This window comes from Xyrauchen texanus, chromosome 2, assembly GCF_025860055.1.
Source record: "Xyrauchen texanus isolate HMW12.3.18 chromosome 2, RBS_HiC_50CHRs, whole genome shotgun sequence".
NCBI lineage: Eukaryota > Metazoa > Chordata > Actinopteri > Cypriniformes > Catostomidae > Xyrauchen > Xyrauchen texanus.
The window spans coordinates 40,322,524-40,342,398 of record NC_068277.1 but is presented as its reverse complement, the minus strand read 5'-3'; the positions used below and the strand labels follow the sequence as shown (position 1 = coordinate 40,342,398).

At 37.9% G+C, this 19,875-nt stretch overlaps 2 protein-coding genes across 4 annotated transcripts in view; one reads left to right on the top strand and one right to left on the bottom strand.

Moving 5' to 3' along the window:
• Positions 1-7,321, top strand: part of smarcd3b (SWI/SNF related, matrix associated, actin dependent regulator of chromatin, subfamily d, member 3b) — a 73,151-nt gene extending 65,830 nt beyond the window's left edge. For all 3 annotated transcript variants that reach the window (XM_052153162.1, XM_052153170.1, XM_052153155.1), the window contains 2 exons: positions 1,995-2,096; positions 2,267-7,321. In XM_052153162.1, the coding sequence (XP_052009122.1) occupies positions 1,995-2,096; positions 2,267-2,320 (156 nt within the window). In that variant the 3' untranslated portion in view covers positions 2,321-7,321. The remainder of the gene's footprint in view (positions 1-1,994; positions 2,097-2,266) is intronic.
• Positions 7,322-10,943: 3,622 nt separating this feature from the next.
• Positions 10,944-18,414, bottom strand: LOC127658709 (chondroitin sulfate glucuronyltransferase-like). Its single transcript, XM_052148149.1, has 4 exons — positions 17,231-18,414; positions 16,486-17,050; positions 15,327-15,509; positions 10,944-13,137 (listed from the first exon to the last, which is right to left on the bottom strand). The coding sequence occupies exons 1-4, from the start codon at positions 17,506-17,508 to the stop codon at positions 11,866-11,868; spliced, it is 2,298 nt and encodes a 765-aa protein (XP_052004109.1). The 5' UTR covers positions 17,509-18,414; the 3' UTR covers positions 10,944-11,865.
• Positions 18,415-19,875: the final 1,461 nt, after the last annotated feature.

The window sequence follows — 19,875 nt, the reverse complement described above, 5'->3', positions numbered from 1 at the left end:
GTGGGCAATTCTTTCAATGTTCCTATATTTCTTCCTATCCCAGTTTAATGTGCAGTGACAACTAGGGATGTACCGATTTATCAGTTGCCGATATTTATCGGCCAATTATTGACCAAAGAATACCATTGATCAAACACCAATGGTTTACTGATAATTAATAAGTAACATATTTTGTAAAAACGTCCTAGAAGTAATTATAGCCATGATAATGTAGAAGGGTTGACACTCCTAAAACCATGTTCTTTCTCGCTCTCATGTTAATGCGGAAAAAACGCAATAAACAGACTTGACAGTTGTGAAAGCAGTACTTATATACATATCGGCTACATGATGAGAAAAAACATCTAAAACTATTTAAAACCAGCAGACTTTGACTTCTGAGATATCGGTATGATTAAACCTTAAACTGCAAAAATAGAAGTGCAAAAATGTTTTATAAGGACAGAATAAACTTTTTTCATGAGTCTTCATATAATTATCTCTTTCACTGTGGCTCTCTTTAAAAATGTTGGCCAACAGATGTTCAATGGAAATAATTTATTGTTAGAACAGACTTTTGCTACTCTTTGTACATTTTCTTTAAGCATTCTTACGTAAAATAGTCATCTGATGAAAAAAATAAATAAGGTAAGTGGCAAAATATCGGTATCGGTATCATTAGTTATCTGCCTATAAGTTTTTGTTTAAAGCAGTATTGGCCATATTTTTTTCATATTGGTGTATCATAGCAACAACTATAGTTAAAGCCATTTGTAGGCAGGATTACTTGAGACTGAACGTGATTCACCGGCATCATGCTGACAGATGAGGTAGCATAATTAAAATTACACAGTTATGATTGTTTTGCTACAAACTTTGAGACTAAACTAAAACTACTCATCAGCTAACATAGCATACTGACACACACATTCAGCTACATACTACCAAACTATACCAGATATATGTTATGTTGCACTATTGTATGTTTTGTATGTCATATGTTGTACTACGAATAAGAAACCAGCGTATTTGCTTAAATGTATCCTGTATACCTGACTTTTAGTATAAAGAGAAGATCGTTGAAATTATTTGAAAGTTACGAAGCAATTCGTCAGCGTTAGCAGGCAAGATCAAGTTAGCTAAAATGACACAGATCAATCCTTAGGGCACTATATTTCACATGCTGTGCAGTAATGTACTGTCAGCTTACCTGTCCAATAAGAACGCCAATTTGGGGTCGGTTTTGATTCCCAAAACTGAACGAAGGTCCCTCCAAGAAACAAATGCCCTGCCGATGTTCACTCTAGTTTTCGCTGGACCACAATCACGTTTCCGCTTAGTCAGACGGGATTCAGTAGATAAATGTGTTTTCGTTATTTTTTTGCTTACTCAGAGTTTGTGTAGGAGTCGGTGTTGTGCTGGGAGCCGGTCGTTTGCTGGATTCCATCTCTTAAGATAACGTTACCTAGTGTTGCAGACTGTTGTCTCTGTTGAATAGCGGAAGATAAGCTATTACTGTCTGAGGCAAGGCTCTCAGGAGAGCGTATAAACGTCACATCCTTTGGATTTTCCAGACAAAAGTGACCCACTCCCTTCGCAGGAAAATCAGTCTACAGGCTTTAATAGGCAACCTAGGAAGTCCGGAAAGGGCTCATTTTTTTAAGTTTTGTTACAAGCCATTCACACATTGGCAAAACAAAAGGTGAATATTACATGAAAATTGTTACATACTGCAACTTTACGTTTTGTAAGGGGCCGTAAGAGTGTTTGAGAAACCTTTTTGGTGGTTTTGATAATACACATTTCAACTTTGAGCTAGATTTATTCAAGCTTATAGAAGATGTTTGCTTCATATTATCTGGAAACCCTTCACAGCTCTTACAAGTGAATTCTTTCTTTGCAAAAAATCAAATACAAAAAAAAAACATTTGATCTTCATGATTTAATCCTGCATCATATTGAATACTGACATTGTCCTGCATTTCTTACCGATATCACCTTTTGATTGCTTGTAGCTTATGACAGATGTTGTTGGGAACCCAGAGGAGGAAAGGAGAGCAGAGTTTTATCATGAGCCTTGGTCTCAGGAGGCTGTCAGCCGTTACTTTTACTGCAAGGTAAGGTTATTAAAAATACACAACTTTTAACCACTCATACTGGTCTATTACAAACCAGGATGATATATCTGGCTGTATGTGCCACTATATCAGTCTTTTTTAAGCTTGTATTGTTTACCTGAACTGCACTATGCATGAATAAATGTCACCCTTATTTTCCCCTTCAAAAGATTCAGCAGCGAAGACAGGAGCTGGAGCAAGCCTTGGCCATGAGGACCACCTAGATCCCAGACTGACCACATTTAGACACCATTTGTGACAACTTAGTCTAAGCCACATGAAGATCTCTGCATTTCTTTTCCCACAGTGCATCAGAATTTGAGTCATTGTCGTCACTGTGACCTACAATTTAGAGTACTATACTGGACCAATCACACCCTTTTACCCCAAACAGCCCTTGCTGTGTCCTGGATGACATGATTTCACAATACACAATTTGGATTTCTAGTTTTAAATATTATTCATGTTCACCAGCGTTTTGAACTTAATTCTAAAGTCTGCAGAGCAGGATTCAGCCGTAGTCATGGTTACCTCGATTGTGATTCAACCTTCCTTCCTCTGTCATCAATTTCTGGTATTCACACACATTTTTCTGTGATTAACATAGTCTTTTGTTAAGGTATTGATGTCTCATCTAGCCCATCCGTCATCAAATTTTGCTCTCTTTTTTTTTCGTGAGAGGAAGAGGGGTCATTTAGTTTTATCAGTGTTGAAATGGAGTGTCAATGGTGCTAGGATAATGGGTATGTCCATTATTTTACACTTTTATTCAGAAGTGTATTTATTATGTACGTTAAGGCAGGCAGCTTTTTAAAGAGCATATTTCATAATTAAATTAACTGGTGGCTTACAGGGTATATGTTAATCTCTGCTGTCCCTATCACAATATTCAAATTTAGCTGCATTAAAGTGAATATCGTACACTCACTGAGCACCTTATTAAGAACACGATGGTGGTCTTCTGCTGTTGTAGCCCATCCACCTAAAGGTTCGACATGCATTCTGAGATGCTATTCTGCTCACTACAATTGTACAGAGGGGTTATCTCTGATAAGAATTACCGTAGCCTTTCTGTCAGCTCCAACCAGTCTGGCCATTCTCCATTGACCTCTCTCTTCAACAAGGCATTTTCATCTGCAGAACTGTTGCTCACTGGAAGTTTTTTGTTTTTGGCACCATTCTGAGTAAACTATAGAGACTATTGTGCATGAAAATCACAGGAGATCAACAGTTACAGAAATACTCAAACCAGCCTGTCTGGCACCAACAATAATGCCACGTTCAAAATAACTGATATCACATTTTTCCCCCATTCTGATGGTTGATGTGAATATTAACTGATGCTCCATATCTGCATGATTTTATACATTACATTGCTGCTACACGATTGATTATCGCAAAAGTGAGTGTACATCTGAACATTGAAGGATTAAAGGAGGTGGTTTAAAACCAGTATTTAAGGGGGCCTGGTTAGCTCAGCAAGTAAAGATGCTGACTACCACACCTGGAGTCGCATGTTTGAATCCAGGACATGCTGAGTGACTCCAGTTAGGCTTCCTAAGCAACCAATTGGCCCGGTTGCAAGGGAGGGTAGAGTCACATGGGGTAACCTCCTCATGGTAGCTTTAATGTGGTTCTCGCTCTCGGTGGGGCACGTGGTGAGTTGCATGTAGCGTGAAGCCTCCACATGCGCTATGTCTCTGCAATAATGCGCTCAACAAGCCACGTGATAAGATGCGTGGATTGACCATCTCAGAAGTGGAGGCAACTGATATTCGTCCTCCGCCACCCAGATTGAGGCGAGTCACTACGCCACCATGACAACCTAGAGCGCATTGGGAAGTGGGCATGCCAAATTGGGAAAAGAAGGGGAGGAAAAAAATATATATTTAAAAGCTGTTGACATAGTCCAGATATGGAGCATCAGTTAGTTCACATTGAAGGGATTTCAGTAAAGTCAGTGTTTTCAATCTTTCACTTACTTGAAGAAATGATATGAAGTCGCACCGCATACTAAATGTAACACTCAGAAATAAAACAATTAGCTGATTCAGCAATCAGCTAGATGAAAGTGAGTATAATGTAATAAGTCTTTAATAAGATCTTCCTTTATGCGTCACCAAAATATTTTTTACCACCTTTTTATCATTTTCTGAGTATTTAAATTGTGCAGTTTCAAAAACATCTCGTGTTTTTCACAGCATCTTTCTATTTAAATGTTTTTGTTTGTTTTTTTGCTTTCATATTTTATGTTTTACCAAAGGTCTAAAATGCAGCAAAAACAGTGTTCAGACTTTGATTAGATAAAGGATTTGTAAAAAAAATTGCATTCAGTATATGCCTATGCATAACTGTGAAAAAAATACTTTTTAATATTGCTCTATGACTTTTCAGAGTCTTTGCACTAAATCATGGATCATAAATGAGCACTTTGAACTCACTCTTTTTAATCATATGTCACTTAAATGAGACAAATGAAGGATAAACAAGGGGAATAAATGTTACAATGTTGCCAACACTGTACTGCCATGTGGCATTATAGACTAGTTTCATCATTGCAGTATACTCCTGGATTCTCATTGGCTCTGGATATTGGTCCTGAACCCTCTGATGGTTCTTTAGTGTCAGATGGGTGATGAATTGTCCAGGTCAATTATTTGGGGTTCTTGCAGTCTTGCCTGTGACTCAGCTTCTCATGGGGAGAGAGGAATGCTGATGTCTTTGGGAATGACCTCTGTGTTGTTACTCAAGAGTATTTTTTTTTTAGACCTATGCATGCTGCATGGCACATTTTTATACTTTCATACAAGGACATGAGAACTCTGTTTACTGGGGACTTGAGCAGAAAAGTCCCAATATTTAGTTTGTGACCCTCAGTGTTTGGGTCAAGACGCAGCCTCTACATTCAATCCTAACATGTACAGGCCATTTTAGGTTATATGTTGTTTTTTGTTTGTTTAGTTTTTTTAAAAACTTTGCAATTAAATTTGTGGATAAGAGAAGCACACCAAGGATGTTTACCACAACTACTAGAGTACCAAGCTGTTTTGGCAACAAGTGCACCTCCCATTGAATGTCATGGGTACTACATGTATAGTGTCAGCCATTTTGAACATTGTAAACTTGAAATAACAGTTGTAACAAAGTCATTATAACATCTGCCTGTGGTAGCTACTGAGCAAGGTTTTCTAATGTGTAAAGCAGTCTTTCTCTTGCTCCAAGTGGTCAAGTGTTCACTGCTACTGCCTCACATGCTTGTTTAGAACCAACTGTCCATAAATCATGTGGTCAGTCACTGCGGCCTTTGTGGCACAGTTAATGGGATCTCACTGCCCTCTAGTGCGTCTTTAAGGGAAAAATCTTTCTCCCAAACAGTCTGGGGACACAAAAAGGTTTGCTCATTCAGATCACTGTTCATTCCATGCCACACAAGTATTTAAATATTTAATCTCAGATTAACAGTTCCTTTAGGTTTTAAGTCTATTCGAAACCTTCTCTATAACTAAGTTTCGGTTATTGTACCAGTTTCCTCTTCGAGTTTGTTCATAGAAGTACTGCAAATGGACATCTGGACAAGTTGGTTTTAATGATACACTACTAAATGTATTTTTTGGTAACACTACAATAAGGTTTGGTTTGTTAACATCAGTTAATGCATTAGGTATCATGAACTAACAATGAACAATAATTAACAGGGACTAAACTAAATGTTTTTCATTTTGGTTTGTTCTGTGCAGAAACTGTATATTTTTCCTTCTGGTTCCAGAATTCTGCTGACTCTTTCCAGCTGGTAAACATTTAATGAAATTAAAGAATTTATTTATTAAAAAGTAATTGGTATAATTTTAAAAACGTACTGTAATAAACCATTTAGACTGTGGTTTCATGAAAAAATTAACCAGCAGCCAAAATTACAAAATACATTTTCCACTCCAGAACAATTAAATTGGACTTCGTTCCCATTTATGGTTACATTCAGCAAAGATATTAGTTTATTTTCAATAAAAAAAGTTTTTTTACAGCATTTATTAATCTTGGTTAATGTGCACAATTGCATTATGTAAGTACAAAGAATTAACTCCTGCAAACATGTACAATACATAATACATTTAAAAAATGTATTAGTGTCTTCAAATTAACATGCAAGTCCTGTGAAATTCATTGTTAATGTTAACTAATGTAGTTAACTACTGTTACTACAACCTTATTGTTAAGTGCTACCATATTTTTTGTCTCTTGCAGTTTGTACAAGTTTGCTGTCTCACCTTGTTCAACTGTTCACCCAGATTAGTACGAAGCTACAGAAGTACCTGTAAAAGACAGTGAGTTTGTAAATAAACAAGCGCTTGCCAAAGTTTGCGAATGAAACACCATACTGAGTTTATTCTCAAGAAGTGTATTTATGTGAGTATGAAAAAGCGAAAAAACTAGATAGAGTTACACATGGTTTGATAATAAGATTGTGGTAGTTGAGAATAAAAGATTAATTTCTGCTTTTGAGCCAATTTTTGTGTGTTTATTCATCCGGGAATTAAATAATTCAGCATTTCTTTTAATTTTATGAAATGCTCTAATAGGACAGATTGAACATTGCAGCATTGTCCTAAAGTCCAATAAGAAGAAACTTGTGTTTTTCATCCAGCACTAGGCCACACCTTCTGCTTTGAAATAACCTTTCACTACCTCTACTTTTGATCGGGCAAAATCAACAGGGTCCCCCTCTGTTCTTGAAAGTACATGAAAAAAAAAGGAAGGTGGAAAAGAGTGCAGTAAGAAAGAAGACTTTCAAACATGCAGTCAGAGAGAATTTACTGTATTTATCCACCATCCCTGTGGAGGATTACAAGAGGCCCCATTTCACATGAAACCAGACATATCAGTCTGGTCACTCTAAATATAGTGTAGGTAGTGAGTAAATGATGAGAGAATTTTCATTTTTGGGTGAACTATCCCTTTAATCCTTAGCAATTGTTTAAAGAATGAATAAGGGAGAGTTATTGTTAAATTAGGCCACTTCTTTGTGTAAATCATGAATTGAGCTATAAACAATCTAGAGTTCATGAATGGCTGAGGAAAAGCTACTTTATAAGAATATGTAAAAGTGTTAGCTTTAATTAATAGCATTTAATTTGCAGCAAAAAAATGGTTTAACAAGCTTTCATTTCAAAATGACTGGTATATACACCGATCAGCCACAACATTAAAACCACCTGCCAAATATTGTGTAGGTCCCCCTCGTGCCGCCAAATCAGCGCCAACCCGTTCAATTGTACAGAGCGGTTATCTGAGTTACTGTAGACTTTGTCAGTTCAAACCAGTCTGGCCATTCTCTGTTGACCTCTCTTATCAACAAGGCGTTTACTTCTGCAGAACTGGCGCTCACTGGATGTTTTTTGTACCATTCTGAGTAAATTCTAAAGATGTGTGTGAAAATCCCAGCCTGGGATTCCCAGGAGATCAGCAGTTACAGAAATACTCAAACCAGCCCATCTGACAACAACAATCATCCATGCAATTATCTATCATCAAAATAGGGGATAAATATGATCTCAGTGATTTGGACTGTGGCATGATTGTTGTTGTCAGATGGGCTGGTTTGAGTATTTCTGTAACTGCTGATCTCCTGGGATTTTCACACACATCTTTAGAATTTAATCAGATGGTGCCAAAAACAAAAATCAGCCAGTGAGCAGCATTTCTGCGGATGGAAATGTCTTGTTGATAAGAGAGGTCAACAGAAAATGGTCAGACTGGTTCAAACTGACAAAGTCTACAGTAACTCAGATAACCGCTCTGTACAATTGAACGGGTTGGTGCTGATTTGGCAGCACGAGGGGTCCTAAACAATATTAGGCAGGTGGTTTTAATATTGTGGCTGATTTGATTATTGTTAGTCCATCTTTGTTCATAATGCATTAACTGATGTTAACATCTATTGTATAACTTTTAATTTTATGCATTAGTAAATGTTAAAATGAACATTAACCAAGATTGAACAGGTGTCTTTTATACAGGTAACAAACTGAGATTAGGAGCACTCCCTTTAAGAGTGTGCTCCTAATCTCAGCTCGTTACTTATATAAAAGACACCTGGAAGCCAGAAATCTCTGATTGAGGGAGGGTCGAATACTTATTTCCCTCATTAAAATGCAATTAAATTGATAAAATTTTTGACATGCATTTGTTTCTGGATTTTTTTTTGTTGTTATTCTGTCTCGTACTGTTCAAATTAACCTACCATTAAAATTATGGAAGGTATGAGAATCACAAAACATAATGTAACCAAATGCTACAATTTACTTAATAATAATATCTCTATGTTTAATTACCATAATGTTAATTCATATTTTTATTATAACAACTGTAATACAATAAGACATATACAGAATCAGTCATATCTCTCACTAAACTGTGTGAAATGTTTATTTCTGCCTTGTTTTATTCAGTTGGCATGTAGGAGTTGATAATAGTTTGCTCAATAATCTCATTCCATATCTGGATAATTGCTGCAATATCATAGAAGATACATTTCCTCCTCTATGATATTACAGTATGTTAACTTAATAGCCAAAATACTTGGACATACATAAATTGGAATAAACCTGAAATAGGAATGTTTCAATCACAATGTACATTATGTGGCTTAGAGATGATTTAGAATGTTACAAATGGTTATTTCTATTTAAATAAAAGTTGTTGTTTTTTCTCCCCTTTTGGCATGCCCAATTTCCAATGTGCTTTTAAGTCCTCATGGTGGCGCAGTGACTTGCCTCAATCCATGTGGTGGAGGACGAATCTCAGTTGCCTCCGTGTCTGAGACAGTCAATCCACGCATCTTATCTCGTGGCGTTACATCCACGCAGAACTCACCACGTGCCCCACCAAGAGCGAGAACCACATTATAGCGACCATGAGGAGGTGACCCCATGTGACTCCACCCTCCCTAGCAGTGGCGGCCCTGCATTTAAAGTCTAGGCCTTCAGTGTGATTCATCCCATTACAAAACACAGTTTCACAATGAATAAGACACACTATGCCTTTGGGCATCATACTTTGTCACAGCTAACTTGTAATACCAATTGACGTTTTAAAAACACATCCAAGCATGAAAGCCTCAGCAAATGGGGAAAAAACCCCACTGTATTGTGATTGCCACATGTCAGCACAACCATTTTCAATTGTTATTGATCAATTTAATGCATCCTTGGTGAAAGGAAGTTTTCATTTCTTTAAAGAACAAAAATGGTTTTGTGTTATACAAATAGAAGTGTATATACAGTACTATATATAAAATATAATTTTGATAAAAAGTTGACATTCGGCACATTTCTAATATACTCTTGTCATAATATTTCTCAGTCTTTCTACTTGTACTCAAGTGAATTATTTCTTCAGTAGCATAACTTTCAATAAAACAAAACAAATCAGTTCTCTTTCCACCACTCTATACATTTTTCTATCTCTCTTTCTCTCACTTGAAATTATATATATATATATATACACACACACACACACACACACACTCACCTAAAGGATTATTAGGACCACCATACTAATACTGTGTTTGACCCCCTTTCGCCTTCAGAACTGCCTTAATTCTACGTGGCATTGATTCAACAAGGTGCTGAAAGCATTCTTTAGAAATGTTTGCCCATATTGATAGGATAGCATCTTGCAGTTGATGGAGATTTGTGGGATGCACATCCAGGGCACGAAGCTCCCGTTCCACCACATCCCAAAGATGCTCTATTGGGTTGAGATCTGGTGACTCTGGGGGCCATTTTAGTACAGTGAACTCATTGTCATGTTCAAGAAACCAATTTGAAATGATTCGAGCTTTGTGACATGGTGCATTATCCTGCTGGAAGTAGCCATCAGAGGATGGGTACATGGTGGACATAAAGGGATGGACATGGTCAGAAACAATGCTCAGGTAGGCCGTGGCATTTAAACGATGCCCAATTGGCACTAAGGAGCCTAAAGTGTGCCAAGAAAACATCCCCCACACCATTACACCACCACCACCAGCCTGCACAGTGGTAACAAGGCATGATGGATCCATGTTCTCATTCTGTTTATGCCAAATTCTGACTCTACCATCTGAATGTCTCAACAGAAATCGAGACTCATCAGACCAGGCAACATTTTTCCAGTCTTCAACTGTCCAATTTTGGTGAGCTCTTGCAAATTGTAGCCTCTATTTTCTATTTGTAGTGGAGATGAGTGGTACCCGGTGGGGTCTTCTGCTGTTGTAGCCCATCCGCCTCAAGGTTGTGCGTGTTGTGGCTTCACAAATGCTTTGCTGCATACCTCGGTTGTAACGAGTGGTTATTTCAGGCAAAGTTGCTCTTCTATCAGCTTGAATCAGTCGGCCCATTCTCCTCTGACCTCTAGCATCAACAAGGCATTTTCGCCCACAGGACTGCCGCATACTGGATGTTTTTCCCTTTTCACACCATTCTTTGTAAACCCTAGAAATGGTTGTACGTGAAAATCCCAGTAAATGAGCAGATTGTGAAATAATCAGACCGGCCCGTCTGGCACCAACAACCATGCCACGCTCAAAATTGCTTAAATCACCTTTCTTTCCCATTCTGACATTCAGTTTGGAGTTCAGGAGATTGTCTTGACCAGGACCACACCCCTAAATGCATTGAAGCAACTGCCATGTGATTGGTTGATTAGATAATTGCATTAATGAGAAATTGAACAGGTGTTCCTAATAATCCTTTAGGTGAGTGTGTGTATATATATATATATATATATATATATATATATATATATATATATATATATATATATATATATACACATACACATACATACACACACATTTAGTTTCTCTTGTTAACCTACCTATTACATTGAAACAGCTGCCCTGAAATGCCATCGGGCCTCTCAGTTCTGGTTCAGGAAATTACAAACAGCAGCTTGTTTCAAGAGGGTCCTGTGTTGTATTGGAAATAACAAAAGTTACAGAACTTGCTTCCAGTGTGCAGACAGAAAGCAACAGAGCATTCATACAGGATCTCCTTTGGACTGAAGAACTGTAATAAACAGCCATAATAGCAAACAGATGAAAATGCTAAGCATTTAATTAAAACATCTTGGTTTCCAAAGTAAATGAAAGTAGGCACTAAGTGTCAACACTATAAATACTCTCAAGTTGTTTAAATACCCCTTAACCAGTGTTGTTTAGGCAGCTCAACAATTGGGTACTTTATTGTTATGACTCATCATTAGGTTTCACATACAATTTGTTTATTCAGTCCTGACATAGGCATCACATTCTGTCTAAAGGTCATACAATCATATATGCGGAGGAGGAAAGACGGCTCAAGTTACGTTTGAAGCTGAAACTTAGGATGAAACCTCTACTAAGGCTCTTTCATTCACTCATCAAATGTTGTGTACATGAACAAAGTGAAGTTCAAACCACAAGTTTTATTTGAAGTCGTAAAGACTTCATGGGTACTGTTTTCTGCTTAGAGAAGTGCTCTGCTTCACATTAGTCATGTTCACCATGTAAGAATTTATGGGTCAATACAGCTGAAAGTGGATCCGTAAGTACCAAGGCTATTCATTATGTCTAGTCTGTGCAGAAAATGTCACATGCATTAGGGTGAAATTCACTCAATTACTATTTGTAGGTCCTTTCCCCACGAGTCAGAGTTTGGTTCAAGACTAGTCCAGGTATTTTAAGGCCACCTAAATGACATTGATGAGGTTTTTAGCCAAGTTGAAGCATGCTTCTTGTAGTAGTTCGTTCTTAGGTGCTGTTAGCCTGCTCTTGTTCAAACAAAGCCATTGCTAGGTGTGAGCGAGAGGCCAGCCCCTCCAGGTTACTGAGCACACAACGGTGATAGATATCCTCACTAAACCGTGGGTTACATTCCCTGTGAACATACTTCTGAACTAGTGCCGGCTCGACAGCCCGAAACACGTGCAATCCTGAGTAACGTACAAAGATCTCATAGATGTCCATGCTCTCAAGCAACTCATCATTGTCCAAGATGTCGGCAGCCATTTTTGTGCGTGCAGCCATATAATCTGCATTGTAGAAGCAGGCTTCCTCAAAGACATGACGGTCAAAGTGGCCATCTCGTAGTGTCTCAGATGAAAACGATGAAGCAACCGAAGGCTGTTGGTCACGGTAAACCAGAACAGGACTGTACTCTTGGAAGTGAATTGGGAAGAAAACCTGCCAATTGCTGATAGCATTCATACGGCAACGGTTGAGAAAGTCAGCATTGACCTCCGTCCAAACGCTGGCCAGGAAGAACAGGGTGTCTACTGGATGTTTCTTGGAGATGATGTCCATAAGCTTGACCTGTGAGGGAACTTCGGTCTTTACACTAATCCAAGGAATTTTAACATTACTGTAACGTTTCTCTACCTCACCAATCATGGCTTTGACACCGGCAAAAACATCTGTCTGGCTGACTCTCTGGGCATCAAAGGGGTCATAGACAAATAAGAAGGTAAGCAGAGCATTGTCATGCGTATCCAAAGCATTCATTACATACATGTCAAGGAAGTTGCCCACAAAGTCTTGCTCATGTGCTGTCACGGGGAGAATGACCTGTACCCTCGTCGCTTCTGTTACATATGGCATGGGGATGATCTCAACAGCACTGAGTGGCTTCAGCAAACTCACCCGTTTAGCGAGGACCTGACTATGACCCTTCTGCGTGAAGACTTCCAGGGCCAGATCCAGAACATACTCCATGCCTCGCGCAGGATCAAAGCGCCTGTACCCGTTTAGTAAGCGGCGCTTACGGAAGCGCAACTGTGGCTGATAACGCTCATTCAGACATGCCACTGCAGTCTCCAGGACCGAATTAACATCTGCCCGGTCTGCACCTCGAAGTTCGCACTTTGGAGAACTGTCAGTGCATGAGTAAATGTGCTCTTCAGTAAAGTACTCCCAGTTGATCACCTCAAAGCGGGTCTTGGGCCGGAAGGGAGGGTTGATTCCAATGGGCCAGGTGGCTCCGGCTTTGCCCTCTGGAGTGAGCTCACTTATGTTATTGATCTGCATCTGTAACCAAGTAGGAGAAAACAATAGAATATTTATTTTTAAGAAGTAGCAAAAATTTTAATTTTGAAAATGGCACAAGTTCTCCCTTTAAAATTGGAAATGGGTTGTTTCAAAAACATACTAAATGTTAAGAAGCTGTGGTAGTTGAATAAATTAATTTTGTCCGGCTGACCGCAGCAAGCACCTTGTCCCAATACCTATGCCGTGTATTTGCCAATACATGATAGACAGTACATCCAGGCAAGGCATTTGGAAGATTACAGTGGTACAGTGATTACCAACAAGTTCCAGAGGGTATGCTGATCTCTATTTGATGTTGCTTCTAAAAATCACAAGATCAATTTTTTAACCATTTAAGCTCAAATGGGCTGCTGAATGAAAAATTATTATACAAATTTTAATAACTACAGTCTTGACCAACACAATATACATATTGTTTTAAAGCATAGAAGCTCTACTTTACAATGCATGTAGGCATTATGACAAAACTGAACAAGGATTTTGAAATTTGCAGACAAATCAGAAGTGTTTTTTAATTTTGATAATTTATTATAAAATGTGTACTGTACATATTATTGCAATCAGTAAAAACATCAAACTCATCAAATAGCTATGTGTCATATAGTTGGAAAGCGCTCATGAGTAGAATACAACCAACCTTGTTTTACTCACAAACAAAAATATAGCGAGTAATAGCCAAGTATATGTCTTTGACATACATGTTTCATGCTTATATGCCGCGTTTTCATATGTAACCTCACGAAAAACAAACAGAACATACAATATCACATACCATTACTTTAAAGAGGCGATTCTCTTTAAGATGATGGTCGGATGAATAGATCATTAGATAACCCACACAAAGCACAATGTGCACACAGCTCTAGCTATTTGGCACCTTGCCATCTGGCTCAAACACTTTCGATTTCCTTGTAGCATCATGGAACGCTAAACCAATCAGATTGGGTCCAGATTGCTCCAACCAGTGGTGAAAGTCCGCCATATTTGGGCAGAGTCATGTGATCAATCACCCTAATTACATATGGCTGCCAAGATATGGCACCAAGTACATCACACAGACTTGATGATGATGATGAAATGGCACAGAATGAAATTCGTTGGATATCACATGCGACAGTGAGTTTGACTTGCTTTATATCTAACGTTAACTCTTCATTTGAATACAACAACAGTGTGTAGAAGTGGAGTTGTGTTTTACTTGTGTTAAGACTCAAGTTGTTTAATTCTAGATAGCTTTGCCTTTTGCACACATTAAATCAGGGTTTGATTTTGAGCCAGAATTTTAAACTATAGTAAGGCTTGCACAAAACACAATTAGAAAGCAGAAAGAATAATGTGCCAATAAAACAATTTTTTTTTCAGAATTGTTTATGTAACAAATGTTATACTAAATTACGCACAGGAGAGATTCAGTTAGAAATTAACAAGTATTGCGATACGTATCGTATCCTCTGTATTGTGATGTTGATGATCCTGTGCATCAGGGATATTTCAAATTTAAGTGGTACTTGAGCCTTACTGATGGTGCTGTAGGGGTACTTGCAGCAAAAATAGTTGGGAAACACTGCCATATATAACATGTTCACCAGCTGAGACAACCATTACAGACACAGATTGATGGTGAGAAAGCAATCAGATTTCTAGCTAAATTATGTAAAAGGGCGAGTCAAACTAACCAGAGCCTAATGTCACCATCTGGAAGATTAAAACAGGAGCCTTGAGGTGATAACATGATTTATTATGATGCAATAAAGCCTTCTTATACTCTTTCTGTTGCAGACGTCTAACTAGAATCAGGGCCAGACAGGGCTGTGTAAGCAGTAAGATATGAGAATGGCTTATGGGTAAAATACTGATTTTACCAAAGTTTGAACTTGTCCCAACACAGAAATGTAATAAATGGAAATGAATTGAATTTACTAATTTACAAATGTAAGTGTACAGTGCATTTCATAAAGTCTCATCAAAGCACAGGTTTTTCCAGATGCAATGAGGTCATCACACATGATTGAACTAAATGTGCTGGTTCTAGATACGTTTCTTTTTGTGCATGATGATTCAAATTTGCCTACTTGAATAATTATTGGGAAAACTTAACCATGTCTGGCCAGAAGTTAAAAGCTAAATTAGGCTTAGAGGATTGTTTTCCCTAAGATAAGGTAACATACCTGTAACTGCTGTATTTGTGCATAGGTCCAGTCCAGTTCAATCTGATTATAGCGTTTGTGCAAGCGATACATCAGGGCAGGTTCAGAGACTGGGTGCACAGTGAAGGCATTCTTAAACTTGGCACTGTCCTCACGCTCAGGGTCCACGTTCTTCTGCAGCTCAAAGTAACGGTAGGTCATCTCCTGCATCATTACAAACACAAACACACACACACACACACACACACACACACACATCACTGTTCATTAGGTTTTTAAATCTATTAAATCTGAGTGGCTTATGTAGCTTCCTTTGAAAGAAAAGGGCAACAGGAGGAGGTCATTCCGTTTCTTTGAAGAAATAGTTAAAAGACCATCTTTAGAGAAGACAAAGTTATTAACCTAAATACATCAAATTATGAGGCAGGTAAATGGGAAAAGGTGGGAGACTGTCTCTGCTGTGCCCAACTACGATAGGGATGTGGATGGAGTGAAAAAGAAAGTCTCAATATTTATTGTTTGAATTTGGTGATAACATTTACAAAACATTCAAAAACATGTTTTGGTCTAAAATCACATTTCTACATAAACAGCCCACTGCGACTTCAGACTCAACATGATAGGACACATCACATTTAAAACAACCCAGTAAATGCATTACACATCTTACCTTTTAAGATTTAAGACCACTATGAGGTTATGCTAACTTTAAGAAGTTAATTATGATGATTTTTATGAGAATCTTAAGAAAAAAGATAAGAACTTCAAGAACTTTTTTCAGGAATTCAAAATATGTAAAATAATATCTTATGTTACAGATTCAAAAGAAAATGGTAGTTAAGAAGAATTTCCTTCTTAAGAACATTTCATGAATCTGGCCCCAGAATTACATGTTTACAAATTTAGGACAACAACAGAAAAAAAATGAATCCTAAGATTATTATTATTTTTTCTATTTACTTTGTGGGGGGAGCTCTGAAGAAATTAGACCAATTTTTGCCAAGTTGTCTTGTGTAAGTAGTTGTGTAAATGGTGAGCTTTAAAATTTAAGTGTGAAAAATTGTGAATTGTGTTGAGAATTTTATTTCATGTTTTGTATAGATTAACAATCCAGTAAAATAATTACCCACAATTTCTCATTATTTTTTAAAGTCTAAAAGTTCAAAAAGTGTTTCCTCACCTTATGCTTCTCCACACAGCTAAGACCCAAGTAGTCAATGATACATCGACCAAGCCACTCATCTGGCCTAACGCTGAGGATATCATTTCGACAAGTGTCCAGGTGGGGCTGCAGTCGGTCTAGTAGACTGCGTGACAGCAGATAACCATATCCACCATGGCAATACCGGGCACGTTCTTCACCCCCAATAAACTCCTCTGCCCGTCCCATGTATATATCCTGTCCCGTGCCAAGATGGTTAACCAGTTCCATCACCCGTTCAGCTTGTGTGTATGCATCATCTTGGGCAAGGTAAAACCAGTCATACTCATTGCCGTGGTGTTGATGGAGGTGTCGAATAGTTTCATACATTAGCCAGACAGGCCTGTCATCACCATGGGCGACAACAGCCATGCCGTGGAGTGCCTTTGCACTTCGAAGACCAGTGAAAAAGAAGGTGCGATGGAAATGGTGCGCAATGGTTTTATTGACTGCAACACCTAGTGTGTTCAGAGTGGCACGCGAACTCAGGATGCCCACTAAAAGGCGTTCTCGGATGCCAAGCTCTGTGTGTATGTAGCGAGTCCTATGGAAAGAAAAAAGAAAAAAGAAAACCTAAGCAAAATTTGAACAGAACTTTTAAACGCACATGTATGTGTGTTAAATTAGTGTCTCTCTTCAAGGATAATTGCATATAAGCATTTCTAATTGAAATTTCAGTCTTTATCCCTTTCAAATGTGAAATGAGGCCAAACCGAGGACTCACCTGAATACTTTCTTATGTGGTTTGTTAGGGTCTTTGTGATAAGGCACTATGCGTGGCTTGAAGTCCTCATTCCCATCCCCATCTTTGCCATCCTTAAGATCCTTGATATGGCCATTGTGTAGGAGCCCCCCATTGCCCAGTTCATCTCCACATGAATCATCTGTCTCCCCCTGTGTCCAGGACACCATCAGAAGACTGAGGCTGCAGCCCAAAGAGAGACCCAGTATGAGAGGCAGAGCAGGCCGGAAAACAGCCAAAAAGGAAGACGCCAGGCGCATGATAGAGCAAAGTTTTCCAGATTTCAATCAATTAATTTCAAGTCTCGCCTAGGGACTCCTTAGATTAAATGCAGTTCAAAACTCTTGTTTTGATGGTTTATACAGGTTATGCTTACAGTAGTTACCAACTCTTCTTTTAAGTTTTTTTTTAACTTTATTCAATTCCTGACATTAACATTCTGTCTGCTCATGATATGACTAGTTAAATCAGTGTTGACCATCCTGATAATCTGTTCACACACAGATTAAAGTGCTGAGGAGGACACATACATCCCACAAATGCATAATTTAACATTTGTTTACAACTACAACGCGGCCAAACCAACAGGAGGAGCAATGCCAAACAATCCGAACGGTCTCTTTAAGGTTCAAATGATTAACATCAGGACGTATACGTCTAATTTAACATATATATATGTGCACATGCGATACTGAGACCACACATAATATAAAGTAGCCCTTAAACAGTCACAAATCAGGAAACTCTCGTGAGATATGCGCAAACTACATTTAATAATACATTATTCGAGATTATTATAATTGCAGTTTAAGATCAAAAATAGCTGCTACTAATAATGCACTAAAGGATCACTCTCTAACCAGTGGAAACCATTTGCAACTAACATGCAACGTCGAATATCGTCGATAAATGAAATGCACAGTTGAACTTCCCCTTTGACTGAAGACTAAAGCCGAACGTTAGTAGCCACTAGCAACATTTTCCCAGAAAAACTGCTGCCCTCACACTAGATTACTTCTTGCATATATTCCGATGATTAAATGAAATATTCATAAACAAAGGTGAAATTAGTTTCTTAGCTTTGCTTTATGTCTCGAGCATCGTTCACGAAAGGTCGGTGCAAAAGAGGAAGATTGACTCGATGCAAAAAAACAGACCGAAGGAAACAAACAGCGCACACAAGCGTTCCACGTGTCAGAGTCCTGCGCATCATTACTGACACTGACGGGACACACGTCATCAGGCATGAAGGACAAGCTAGAAAAATCAGTTTGATCTTCCAATAACACTGTAATTGTATATATTCAATGCTGAATATAAATCAATTTAAAAAAGACACCAATGCATAAAATGTCAGATTAGCACTGTAAAAGATATTCACCTGCCATTGTTATCTAAAGGAGCTATATATATATTTCATATGCCCCTTAAAAATGTGTTTTGTTGTTGTAATGTAACGCAGTCAGAGTGATTTAGACATGTTAAATAGGTTTTTGATATCAATAAAGGTAGTTAATTTAGATTTACATATGTTGGTTACCTGAAAAACGTTTTTCAATGAGAGAAAAAGGGAAAGTGAGTGAATCTTAAACTTGTTTGCTGATATTATTGTTTATTCTACTTTTATTTTAGCATTAGTTATTTAGGTAGTCAGTCAATCATTAATTTTATTTGTATTATTATTATTTAGTTTTTTCCATTCATTTTCTTTTATTCTTTAGAGTAATTATAACAAGTGACATTTAATTAATATATACATTAATTATATGCACGGGCCACTTTATTAGGAACACCAATACATCTACTTATTCGTGCGATTATCTAATCAGCCAGTCGTGTGGCAGCGGTGCAGTGCATAAAATCATACAGATATGGGTCAGGTTCAGTTAATGTTCACATCAACCATCAAAATGGAGAAAACATTTTTTATCTCAGTGATTTGGACCATGGCATGATTGCTGGTGTCAGACGGGCTGGTTTCAGTATTTCTGTAACTGATCTCCTGGGATTTTCATGCACAACAGTCACTAGAATGTATTGAGAATAGGGTGGGGAAAAAACAACAACCTGTTACATACAATGCAAGTGAATGGTGATCAGACCTTTTTAGCTACAAAAATAACATAAAGGAGCATAAAAGTAATCCATATAACTTCAGTGTTTGAATCCATATCTTCAGAAGCGATATGAGAGTTGTGAGATTTATAGTAAAAAAGGGCTTAAATATTGATCTGTTTCTCACCTACATCTATCATATCACATCTAAAGACAAATATTTAACCACTGAGGTCATATGTATGACTTTTATGCTACCTTTATGTGAGTATTGGAGCTTGAAATTGTCTGGTCACAATTTACTTGCAATTAATGGACCTACTGAGCTGAAATATTCTTCTAAACATGTTTGTTTGTGTTCTGCTGAAGAAAGAAATTCATACACAGGGTTCATACAAGGTGCTTGAAGAAAAGATTTCTTTGAATATTTCTGGCATACTTCTCTCTTTGTGCTATATGCGTTTATTCAGAACCGCTTAAATAAAAATACCGGATGATTTTCATGACTGTCGGTTCCGTTAACGGTTCATTAACATACTGTGCATTCTTCTGCTAGCGTAGACGAAACACTG